This window comes from Panulirus ornatus, chromosome 11 (genome assembly GCF_036320965.1).
Source record: "Panulirus ornatus isolate Po-2019 chromosome 11, ASM3632096v1, whole genome shotgun sequence".
Classification (NCBI taxonomy): Eukaryota; Metazoa; Arthropoda; class Malacostraca; order Decapoda; family Palinuridae; genus Panulirus; species Panulirus ornatus.
In genome coordinates this window covers 57,452,178-57,465,028 of record NC_092234.1, presented here as the reverse complement: position 1 = coordinate 57,465,028, position 12,851 = coordinate 57,452,178, and the positions used below count along the sequence as shown (strand labels likewise).

The 12,851-nt window shown below is 38.0% G+C and overlaps 1 protein-coding gene across 10 annotated transcripts in view; it reads left to right on the top strand.

The window, feature by feature from the left end:
• The window catches only part of sbm (L-type amino acid transporter sobremesa), a 207,370-nt gene extending 194,720 nt beyond the window's left edge, over positions 1 to 12,650 (top strand). For all 10 annotated transcript variants that reach the window (XM_071667115.1, XM_071667114.1, XM_071667117.1 and 7 more), the window contains 3 exons: positions 3,314 to 3,463; positions 7,058 to 7,226; positions 9,981 to 12,650. In XM_071667115.1, the coding sequence (XP_071523216.1) occupies positions 3,314 to 3,463; positions 7,058 to 7,226; positions 9,981 to 10,048 (387 nt within the window). In that variant the 3' untranslated portion in view covers positions 10,049 to 12,650. The remainder of the gene's footprint in view (positions 1 to 3,313; positions 3,464 to 7,057; positions 7,227 to 9,980) is intronic.
• The last annotated feature ends 201 nt before the right edge of the window (positions 12,651 to 12,851 follow it).

Below are 12,851 nucleotides of genomic sequence, written 5' to 3'. Positions count from 1 at the left end.
CACATAATTTTTTCTGGACTAAGGAGGTGCTGAACCATCAGTTGCCGGAAATTTGGTGGCGTACCTGTGCATCATCTTGGAAATGTGCGTTAGTCCATTTTATTCTTAAGGATTACCATTCCATCCCTTCTAATGATAATTTTACTGGTTTAACTTCTTGTATCTCCAGAGTGTGTGAATCTCTCAGTCCTTATATCATTAAGCATCTTGAATGATTAAGCATCTTGAATGTTACAGTCATTTCTTTGGTCACCAGTATGGTTTTTGCATGGTGGAATTCACTGGTGATATTCTTTCATATGTTAGTAATTTATGGCTATTCTCATGAGAGATTTTAGTGAATCCTATGTTTTAGCCCTTGATGTCTCTAAAACATTTGATAGAGAGTAGCAAAGGAGTCTAATCTCCAGGTTCCTCTCTTCTGACTTTCTTCTTTAACTCTTATCTAATACCCATCTTTTGCTCTAACCAGTCCTTTATTTCTGTTGTTTGAAATTTTCTTTTCTCTCCTGCTCAGCATGGGTATGCCACATGATCTTGGTCTGGCTCCTGCTCTTTTCTTTTTATCAACACTTCTCTTTCATTAAGAAATAATTTCATTTTATCAGAAATTGATGACTCAGCCCACATTTCTTTGTTTATTTTAAATCCCATTCTCTGACTCTTGATACGTTTTCACTTCTTGTCACTGCTCTTGTAAGTACAGATTTGGAGTTAATTTCCAGGTTGAGGAGATGTAATTTTAGTTGGGAAGATATAATTTTAGTTAAGTTGGATACCTATAAAACCTAGTTTCTATTTTTCTTACGGAAATTCCTTACAAATGTCCCGTTTTATTTAATGTCTCTGTGATTTAACTGCTAAACACAATTACCATGCTTGGTATTTCTGTGACATTGTTTCCTAGAAATTCCACATTGCACAAACAGCTGAGTCTGCTTCTAAAACATTGGGAGTTTTTCCTGAAGATTCCATTATCCTCAAGTGCTACTCTTGTTATAATAAGGAATGATTCACCCTTGTATAGAACACTCCTGTTATGACAAGGGTAGCTCCAAGTATGACAGAATTTAGTGGATCAGGTTTTTGTGGTGAAAATTACTCTGGAAAAGTATCTAGCTAAATCTGAGAAGCTGTATACAACTTTTATGGATCTGGAGAAAGCATTTGACATAGTTGAGTGGAATGCTTTATGGGATGTGTTAAGGATATATGGGGCAAGGGGACAACTGTTGGATAGATTAGAGCCTTCTATAGAGGAGCATATGTGCAAGAGTGGATGGAGAGGAAAATGAAAGTTTCAAAACATATGTGGGAGAGAGGCACGGCTGTGTGACATCACCATGATTTCTTGATGTATATGCATATGGAATGAGAACAGAGATGAAAGAAAAACTAGGGAAAGAGGGTGCAGAGATGTGGTATGGCAGTGAGGTATGGTGGCACTTGACATGCCTGTTTGCAAATGATACAATGTTTGCTGAGAGTGAGGAGGGGTTGCAGAAGGTTTTAAGTGTTTTTTGTGCAAGCATAGGCGATTGAAGGTAAATGCAAGTAAAAGTAAGGTTATAGTGTTTGGAAGGAGACAAGTAAAAGTACAGATTTTGCAAAGCCTTATAGAGTGAGATAAGAAAGTATACTAAATTGACACAATAGGGGGGGGGTGATTAAGATGGGTATAGATGAGAGAATTTAAATATTTTGGAGCTGTCTAAGGTAAGTTTGATGATATGGAAGGAAAGATAAGGGAGAGAACAGTACAAGGTAGAAGTTTCACTAGGTCCCGTAATAGAATAATGAAGGGTACAAGTGTAAGTTTGGAAGTGAAGGAAGGATTAAATGACAGCATAGTTCTCTCAACTCTGCCCTATGCAGCTGAAACATGGACATGAAATGAGACACAGAAGTTAAGAATCCAGGCTGTGGAAATGAGCTTTTTGAGAGGAGCTTGTGATATGACTAGATGGAATGAAGAAAGAAATGAGGGGGGTGTATGATAGATTTGGTAAGGAAGGAAATGCACAGGGAATGAATTGTGGAGAGGTAAAGTGGGTGAAACAATGCTTTGCAGTGGCTTGGGCATGTGGAAAGAATACAAGAAGGGGAGTTTACAAAGAGAGTGTTTGATTGTATGATGAAAGGGATTGGTGTGATAGGAAGATCACCTATGACATGGGGAAATAGTGGAAGAGGTAGAAAGAAGACAAGAAGGGGAGTTTACAAGGAGAGTATTTGATTGTATGATGAAAGGGATTGGTGTGATAGGAAGATCACCTATGACATGGGGAAATAGTGGAAGAGTACTGGAGGGAAAGAATTGGTGGAAGAATGCATGTAATAATGTGCTCATGGGACAGAGACAGGGGTAAGTGAATGCTCTTTTGCCAAGGCCACCCCCATTATGAGAGTTCCTGGAGGGAATGGGCGACAGAAGTTTAGTCTAAGGCAATCTAACCTCAAAACTTATATCGCTTTTGATATACTTTTGAAATTAATTTCTGCTCCCTAGAGCCGGCCTCTTTCCTTCCGATATTTGCTTTCCTTCAATGTTCTTACTGCTTTTTTTTATATCTGATCTGTGTTTAAGTATTTGATAATGTAGAATAAGTACTCTGTTCAAGCTTTCTTGTTGTTCTTAGTTCATATTTTAATACTTGCTTATTACATGTATGCTTATTGCACAGACCATCCCTACATGAACAGTACTGCTGTCTTTCTGACTGTACATCCTGTAGGTATGCATAAGATTATGTTCCTGAGGGGTTTCGTGTAGTTAATTCTCCTGTGATTCTCTTCCTGACATCTCCAAATACTTAGTTGTCATTTATTTATTTCATGTATGATTTGTTGGGAGCAGCCAGTTCCTTTTACCTGTTAAAGTAATATCATGGACAAAACTTAAGACTGTCAGCAGGAAGAAGTTATTGATTTCTTTCTCCAGAGGGATGCAAGAAGTATTGCTTTCTTTCCCTTGAGGGATTGCATTAATTCTTTTAGGTCACTGAATGCATTTTTTCACTGTAATCCTGTTTTACTCTTATATTTCCCTAAGACTTATGTAACCATCTTCATTCAGATAAATTTTTTTCTTTTCATGAATGTGATGTAAAGTAGTGCCATTGTTAGACTGTAAGAGAAACTTGGTAGATTTTATGAGCATTAGTGCTGACCCATAATATTTCAAGTACAGATATGTCATATCTAGCACTTCAAGATATACTTAAGCCATCACTTTTACATGGCAGGATGCACCATTTTTGTTGTGTCATACCAGTTACTCCCAATAATGATAATAAATCTTTTATATTCACAGGCAACCATTGCTCTGCTGATGGTTATCCCATCAGATATTGGTTCCTTAATTGATTTCTTCAGCTTCACAGCATGGATCTTCTATGGAGGTGCTATGGCAGCTCTGCTTGTCATGCGCCACACCATGAAAGAAGCCCCTCGTCCTTACAAGGTATGATAATTTTTATCACTTCGTAAACTGTATATTGTGTGGAAATAGAGAGTTTGCATGTTGACAAAAGATTGGAGATTCCTCTAGTAGGACAGTTGATATGATAGATGTGTACATGTAAATGTCTGAAATTGGCCACTCTTAATTTCCTTTACAAACAGTGCATTAATGGAACTTTACACTTATGATGGGCCATCTTTTAAACTTTCTCAACTATCATACAACTTTTGAATGTCTTTTTATTGTCCGCATTCAGTTCCATTGCATACTTCATTTCTTTCATCTATCACTCTGTTACTATAGAATTACCTCATTTTTTCTGCCTTGTCTCTGCTTATTTTCCTGTTATAAACTCTCACTCATCTTTCTTAGTCAATTTCAAAAAATCGTTTCAAGTAGAATTTGTAATCCTGTCTCCCCTTCCTATCGTGAGCAAATTAACAGAGGCTAACCCCTCTCTGTAAATCAGCTCAACCTTTTCAGGCAGTCATTTTTGTTGTTCATTGGATTTTCATTATCAACTCTTATTCAGTTTCTATTATGATTATTTTGTTTTTTATTAACCAGCTTTATTTGATGATTCTGTAATTTGCTTTTCCCTTTTATTTAAGATTATTTAGCTTATGTTTTTATTTTTTTATGTTATGCAAGTTCTATCCTGATTATCTCATTTTTGTTTGACCAGTTTTATGAATTGACTTTTTTTTAATCACTCTGTGGTTTATTCAGAAGATTCTTTGGTTTATTTTTCACTTTTTGGCGGCTCCTTATTCAGCACTTGTTGCTTCACCTGTGACTTGAATGTTGTGTAAGCTATATTTTCTTTTTAATCTATTGAACCAACCATGACTTCTGTGAAGTTCTCGGTGGAATCCTTGCCCGCTCGTTCCTTCAAAGTCTCAAAAAGACTTAGAGCCTTTGCCTGAGCTTCATTTCACTCTGAGCCAGAACATTCAGGTTCCTTTCCTCAAACTTACTACCTCTCTTCTTTTTTCTCATCTTGCTTACATTCACACACATTTAGACACCCCATTCTGAACCTTCGAGGAAGATGAGCACTCCCTGCTTGACTCCTTCTTCTGTTTCCCCTTTTAGAAAGTTAAGATACAAGGAGGGCAGGGTTTCTAGCCCCCCGGTCCTGTCCCCTTTAGTCACCTTCTATGACACGTGAGGAACGCGTACAAAGTATTCTTTCTCCCCTATCCCCTATCCCCATTTGGACGATTTTTGCAGGGAAATAATGCAAATGACTGGGAGATGTAGAAAAGGAAGACGCAAGAGGTCAAGAGAAAGGTGCAAGAGATGAAAAAGAGGGCAAATGAGAGTTGGGGTGAGAGAATATCATTAAATTTTAGGGAGAATAAAAAGATGTTTTGGAAGGAGGTAAATAAAGTGCATAAGACGGGGGAACAAATGGGAACATCAGTGAAGGGGGCTAATGGGGAGGTGATAACAAGTAGTGGTGATGTGAGAATGGAGTGAGTATTTTGAAGGTTTGTTGCATGTGTTTGATGACAGAGTGGCAGATATAGGGTGTTTTGGTCGAGGTGGTGTGCAAAGTGAGAGGGTTAGGGAGAATGATTTGGTAAACAGAGGAGAGGTAGTAAAAGCTTTGCGGAAGATGAAAGCTGGCAAGGCAGTGGGTTTGGATGGTATTGCAGTGGAATTTATTAAAAAAGGGATGACTGTGTTGTTGACTGGTTGGTAAGGTTATTCAATGTATGTATGACTCATGGCGAGGTGCCTGAGGATTGGCGGAATGCTTGCATAGTGCCATTGTACAAAGGCAAAGGGGATAAAGGTGAGTGCTCAAATTACAGAGGTATAAGTTTGTTGAGTATTCCTGGTAAATTATATGGGAGGGTATTGATTGAGAGGGTGAAGGCATGTACAGAGCATCAGATTGGGGAAGAGCAGTGTGGTTTCAGAAGTGGTAGAGGATGTGTGGATCAGGTGTTTGCTTTGAAGAATGTATGTGAGAAATACTTAGAAAAGCAAATGGATTTGTATGTAGCATGTATGGATCTGGAGAAGGCATATGATAGAGTTGATATAGATGCTCTGTGGAAGGTATTAAGACTATATGGTGTGGGAGGCAAGTTGTTAGAAGCAGTGAAAAGTTTTTATCGAGGATGTAAGGCATGTGTATGAGAAGGAAGAGAGGAAAGTGATTGGTTCTCAGTGAATGTCGGTTTGCGGTAAGGGTGCATGATGTCTCCATGGTTGTTTGATTTATTTATGGATGGGGTTGTAAGGGAGGTGAATGCAAGAGTTTTGGAAAGAGGGGCAAGTATGCAGTCTGTTGTGGATGAGAGAGCTTAGGAAGTGAGTCGGTTGTTGTTCGCTGATAATACAGCACTGGTGGCTGATTCGGGTGAGAAAATGCAGAAGCTGGTGACTGAGTTTGGTAAAGTGTGCGAAAGAAGAAAGCTGATTGTAAATGTAGATAAGAGCAAGGTTATTAGGTATAGTAGGGTTGAGGGACAAGTCAATTGGGAGGTAAGTTTGAATGGAGAAAAGCTGGTGGAAGTGAAGTGTTTTAGATATCTGGGAGTGGATTTGGCAGCTGTTGGAACCATGGAAGTGGAAGTGAGTCATAGGGTGGGGGAGGTGGTGAAAGTTCTTGGAGCATTGAAAAATGCGTGGAAGGCGAGAACGTTATCTCAGAAAGCAAAAATGGGTATGTTTGAAGGCATAGTGGTTCCAACAATGTTATATGGTTGCAAGGCATGGGCTATAGATAGAGTGGTGCAGAGGAGGGTGGATGTGCTGGAAATGAGATGTTTGAGGACAATATGTGGTGTGAGATGGTTTGATCAAGTAAGTAATGAAAGGGTAAGAGAGATGTGTGGTAATAAAAAGAGTGTGGTTGAGAGAGCAGAAGAGGGTGTTTTGAAATGGTTTGGTCACATGGAGAGAATGAGTGAGGAAAGATTGACCAAGAGGTGGTGGGAAAGAGGAGAAGTGGAAGACCAAATTGGAGGTGGAAAGATGGATTGAAAAAGATTTTGAGTGATCGGGGCCTGAACATGCAGGAGGGTGAAAGACGTGCAAGGAATAGTGTGAATTAGAACGATGTGGTATACTGGGGTCAACGTGCTGTCAATGGATTGAACCAGGGCATGTGAAGCATCATGGGTAAACAATGGAAAGTTTTGTGGGGCCTGGATATGGAAAGGGTGATGTGGTTTCGGTGCATTATACATGACAGCTAGAGACTGAGTGTGAACGAATGTGGCCTTTGTTTTCTTTTCCTAGTGCTACCTCGCACACATAAGGGGGAGGGGGTTGTCATTTCATGTGTGGTGGGGAGGTGACAGGAATGAATATGGGCAGACAGTATGAATTATGTACATGTGTATACATGTATATGTCTGTGTGTGTATAAATATGTATACATTGAGATGTATAGGTATGTATATGTGTGTGTGTGTGGACGTGTGTGTATATACATGTGTATGTGGGTGGGTTTGGCCATTCTTTTGTCTGTTTCTTTGCGCTGCCTCGCTAATGCGGGAGACAGCAACAAAGTTTAATGATAATGATAATAATGATGATATTTAGAAATTAATTCATATATTTTATCTTCAACAGGTACCCATTTTCATCCCAATAGTGGTCTTAATCATCTCAGTGTACCTCGTGGTTGGACCTATAATTGATTCTCCACAGATTGAATACCTTTATGCTTCCCTTTTCATCATCGCAGGACTAATCTTCTACTTCCCCTTCGTCTACATGAAGAAGAGTCTCCCTGGCATGGGTAATTATTCGCATTTGAAATTATTGTAACCTCTTTTGGATAGGGGTGGGAGCAGGGTCAGGAAAACGAGTAAAGGAGGGAGTGCTCATCCATCTCAAAGGCCGAGGCCAGGGTGTCTGAATGTGTCTGGATGTAACCAAGATGAAAAGAGTGGAGATATAGGTAGTATGTTTGAAGAAAGAAGCCTGCATGTTCTGCCTCTGAGTGAAACAAAGCTCAGGGTTAAAGGGGAAGAATGTTTTGGGAGTAAAGTCAGATGTTTGTGAGAGGACAAGAGCTAAGAAAGCAAGTAGTATTATTCCTGGAGCAGGAGTTGTGGGAGTTTGTGAAAGAGTACAACGAAGTAGATTTTAGACTGACATGTAAAAGTGAAAGTGGATAGCATGAGATGGGTGATTATTAGTGCTTAAGCATCTGGCTGTGAAGAAAGATCATTAGAGGCAAGTAGTTTGGGAGCATCTGAGTGAGTGTGTCAGCAGTGTGTGTCCGCAGATTCGATATGAGAAACTGGGTATTAGTGATGGGTGATTTGAATGCAAGGTAAGCAATGTGGCAGTTGAGGGAGGAATTAATTGGAAATGTCCTAGGAGTAAAGTCAGGGATTGATGAGAGGACAAGAGCTAAGGAAGCAGTAGCACTGCTCATGAAGCAGTTGTGGAAGTGTGTGAAAGTGTATGTAATAAAGTAAGTTCTAGATTGATGTGAGTAAAAATTAAAGTGGATGGCAAGAGATAGCTTATTACTCATGCTTATGTATCTGTCCATGAGAAGAGATATCTTGAGAGGCAAGTGTTTTTGGAGCAGCTGAATTAGTGTGTCCACAGTTTTGATGTAAGAGACCAGTTACAGATAGTCTCCGACTTACGATGGTTTGACTTATGACTTTTTGACTTTATGATGGTGTGATATTGAAATGAAATTGGAAGAAAACGTACCTAGAATTTTGAATTTTGATCTTTCCCAGCTTGCTGCTTAGCTGCAGCAAGCTGCAGCTTCCAGTCAGCCATGTGATCATGAGTGTAAACAACCATATTAAGCGTATTTTTGACTTATGTTCTACTCACGATGGGTTTACTGGAACATAACCTATCGTAAATTGGGGACCAGCTGTATCAGAGATGAGTTATTTGAAAGCAAAGGTCAGTAATGTGGCAATTGAGGTTACAGTTAGGGGGTATATGGTCAGTATTATGAATGAAATTAGTGAACGGCTTGTGGAGTTGTGTGCTGAAAAAGAACTGGTCATTAGGAATACGTGGTTTAACAAGAGGGATATGCACATATGTGAGTAGGAGAAATGAACAATGGGCATTATTGGATTACATATCAATTGATAGGCATGTAAAAGAGAAGCTTTTGAATGTAAATGTGCTGAGAGGGGCAGGTGGTGTGATGTTTGATCACTGTCTTGTGAAGGTGAGGGTGAAGATTTGTAAAGGTTTTCTGAAAAGAGGAAACAATGTTGGTGAAAAGAGAAGGGTAAGAGGAAGTGGGCTAGAAAAAGAGACTTCTGTTTAGAAGTATCTGGAGAGATTGAGCAAAGAATGTCAAAAGGTAAGAGTAGATAATGCAAGGGGGATGGGTGAGGAATGGGAGATATTCAGAGTAGAAGTGCTGGCATGTGCAAGAGATGCATGTGCCATGCGAAAGGTGGGAGACGGACAATATTAGAAAGGGTGATGAGTAGTGGGTTGAAGAAATAAAGTTGCTAGTGAAACAGAAAAAAGAGGCATGAGGGTGGTACTTACAGTTAAGGAGTGCAAGTGATTGGAAGATGAAAAGAGAAAGCAGCAAAGGTTGAATAAGAGGGCAAATGAGAGTTGGAGTGAGCAAGTATAAGTAAACTTTAGGGAGAATGAGGAAATGTTTTGGAAGGTTAATGCTGTGCAAAAAACTAGAGAATAGATAACATTGATGAAGGGGCCAACAGTGGAAGTGGTAACATGAAATGATGAAGTGAGGAGGAGGTACAGTGAGTATTTTGAAGGACCATTGAATATGTTTGATGATAGGGTTGCAGATATAGGATGTTTGGTTCAAGGTGGTATGTAAAGTGAGAGAGTCATGGAGAGTGGTTTGGTGAAGAGAGATGAAAGCTCCATATATGAAATATGGTAAGGCAGCTGGAGTGGATGGTATGAAAACTGAATTTGTTAAGAAAAGGGGGTTACTGCATTGTTGATTGATTGGTAATGATTTTCATTGTATGTATGGATCATGATTAGGTGCCTGAGGATAGGTGGAATGCATGTATAGTGCCATTATATAAAGGAAAGGGGGGGATAAAGGAAAAACGGGGAGACCACAGTGGAGATGGAATGATGAAATGGAAGAGATTTTGAGCGATTGAGGCATGAATATGCAGTAGGGTGTAAGGCATGCACATTATTGGGTGAATTGGAATGATGTTAAGATGCACTGTCACTGGACTGAACCATGGCACATGAAGCATCTGGTGTGGAAAGGTTTGTGGGGCCTGTGGTTGTGGATAAGGAGCTGCAGTTTTGGTCCATTAAACATAGCAGCTAGAGAAGTGATGTGAGCGGATGTGGTCTTTCTTCATTTGTCCCTGGCATTATCTCTAACATGGGATTGTTATCAAGTATGGAAAAATACAGAAGTGAGGGATCTCCAGCCCCCTTGCTCCCACCCCTCTTAATCAGCTTCTATGACATGCAGGAGGTACAAGGGTAGTATTCTTCCTTGTCCCAGGGATAAGAAAGATTATAATATATGAAATATTTGTCTCTGCAGGTCATGTGACGACTTTCTTCCAGCTGCTTCTCCAAGTCGTACCCACTGATGTTATGCCAGACGCTTAGAAGACGAAATCTATTGGTCACCTTATCATTCCATAAACCAATCATTACCAGCAACAACAGTAACATATATGACAAACTTGTTCTTGTAAACATCTCCAATGTGTGCACTGATGAGTACTTTTGATTATGGTTTGTTATTTACTGTTTGACATATGAGCCGATGGATTTACTTTACTACTCCAGTAGCTTCTACACCCATTAAAAATATTTTATCTTATCCCATTTAATTGTGAAAGTTTCATTGTTTTTAGCATGTTTTTAATTTCTTAAGCATATTATTTTGTATTGTCAAATATTGTCACATTACTATGCTTTTCTAATTACTTATCAGTAATGAGTTTCTAAGCCACCTCATACATGGTGCATTTAGTCACATTGTGAACTTCATGATTAATTTTCCTCACTGATTTTTTTTACTGTGGAAAAATAATATTGATAATAATACTTTTACATGAAGATAGGTCTATATTCTGCTATCATATAGGCTTACTGGATCATTAGGATAGCTTTACAGTTATTCAAATATTATAAGAATTGGTTGAATAGAAATAGGGATTTTCAGCATTGGAAAAAGTTAAGAAATCTCTATTTTTTCATTATTAGTAAATGGCCTAGAATTATAATTAAAAGATGAATTATGTGTATAAACTTGTATGTTACAATAAACATAAACAGCAGAAGCATAGTAGCTACTAAACTCTTTAACAGCATTGTAAAAGAATTAATTCAAATTTTTGCTCCCTCACAGGTTTACAAATGATTTGTTTACCTTCCATGATGCAGTAGTATTATATAATGAGTGTATAATGGCTGATTATTTTGGACATATTTGTGTATGACTAAATCAGTTGTCAGCAGTTGATTATTGTTTTGGAAAGAAAAAGGGGTATGTCTTATGTACAAAATGCATTATAGTGTTTTTATTTAATAATTAGTTCATATCATTTTTGATAGCCTTTTTATTAGCCTTTTGATCATGTATTAGTTTCAAATTGCACTTCTGGGTGAATATGTATATTTTCATGACAATTTTTTCTTTACCCCAGATTTCATAGATATGTGTTAAGTATTCTTTCATATATACAAAGTTGATGCCCTAAGTGATCTAGAATGACCAGTCCATTGTATGTTGTGGTGTGGGCATGTCGACTAAATTGTTATACTTGAATTAGATTTAATCCAAAAAGAAATAAGATGTTAACAAAACACATCTGTGCTCTTACTACTTATTCTTGTCTTTAAAATCTGCTTTGAGGAATTGCTACCAAACACATCAGTATTAATTAATCTTTGTTTTTAGAGTATCTTAAGAAATCAGTACTTCCAGAATAGTTTAGTGGACGTATCAAGATGTTAGCCCCTTTTCCAAGATGAAAGCTCAGGGACCAAAATGTCGATCTGCACATGCCACAAACTGAAAGTCTAAGTCTGTGATGAATGTTTGTTCACATACTGATATGTTCACACATGAGCTGTATTTTTGCAAACTCTTCTTGTCATTTAACCCTTGTGAAGTCCAAATCATAATTTCTGTTATAGTTAGATTATAGTGAAATGGGATGTGACTTAATGCTTTGGTCCCCAAATGGTTTAAAGCTAAGAAGTGTTATGTTTGTCACATACCTGGAATAATATATATATATATATATATATATATATATATATATATATATATATATATATATATATATTTTTTTTTTTTTTTTTTTTTTTTTTTTTTTTTGCCGCTGTCTGGGGATAGGGGAGAAAGAATACTTCCCACGTATTCCCTGCATGTTGTAGAAGGCGACTAAAAGGGAAGGGAGCGGGGGGCTGGAAATCCTCCCCTCTCATTTTTTTCTTAATTTTCCAAAAGAAGGAACAGAGAAGGGGGCCAAGTGAAGATATTCCCTCAAAGGCCCAGTCCTCTGTTCTTAACGCTACCTCGCTGATGCGGGAAATGGCGAAGGAATATACCACCAACATACACCATGTATCCCAGCCTCTTCAATGCCAAGGGGAGAATAAAAAGATGATATATAGCTCTTGCATCTTCATTCTTATACAACTAACAGTGGATTGCAGATGAGTCAGGGGCCATGGGTTACAGCAGGAATGTATGGGTTGCTAATGGTTGCCGGTTTGTGGGGTGTGGCACTTGGTGCATCATTTGAAATACATATTTAATCCTTACAACCTAATATTTATTCATACAAAATGTAGATGTCTGATATTGAATCCCCAGATTGATGAAATGCACTCTTACTCCCACTTTGAATGTTTTAATGTGCCTGATATACCTACTCAGTTTCTTGTTTGTGGGCAGTAATTATGTTACAGTTCATTAAAAAGGTACTGAGCTTTTATTAAAATAGACATTTTCTGTATTGGTTCATTTCTTTTATAGGCGTTACCATAATTTTAACTATTGACATTAGATTAATCATCATGGTATCATTCAATAGGAGGAAGATTCAGAATGTATCATCATGCTTGGAATGTGGGAATTGGCATGAATACTGTCAGTATAAAGAAAAATATTCTCTGGAAACTTTTCACACATTTTTATTCATGTTTATTTGAAAAGCCATAATAAATTATTTTTGCTATGCAAATGAAATTTTGTCTGATTTTCATTATAGCCTTATGGTTTCAAATTCAAGATTGCAATCATAGTACATAAATAGTGTAGCTGCACCTTTATTCTGAAATGGCAATGATATGAGGATTTCTCTGCATAGTATGGCTGATACCATGCTGTATCAGGTAAATAAGTCTGTCATGTTTTAGATGATCTGTGTATGATTGATCAGAAGAGGACCTT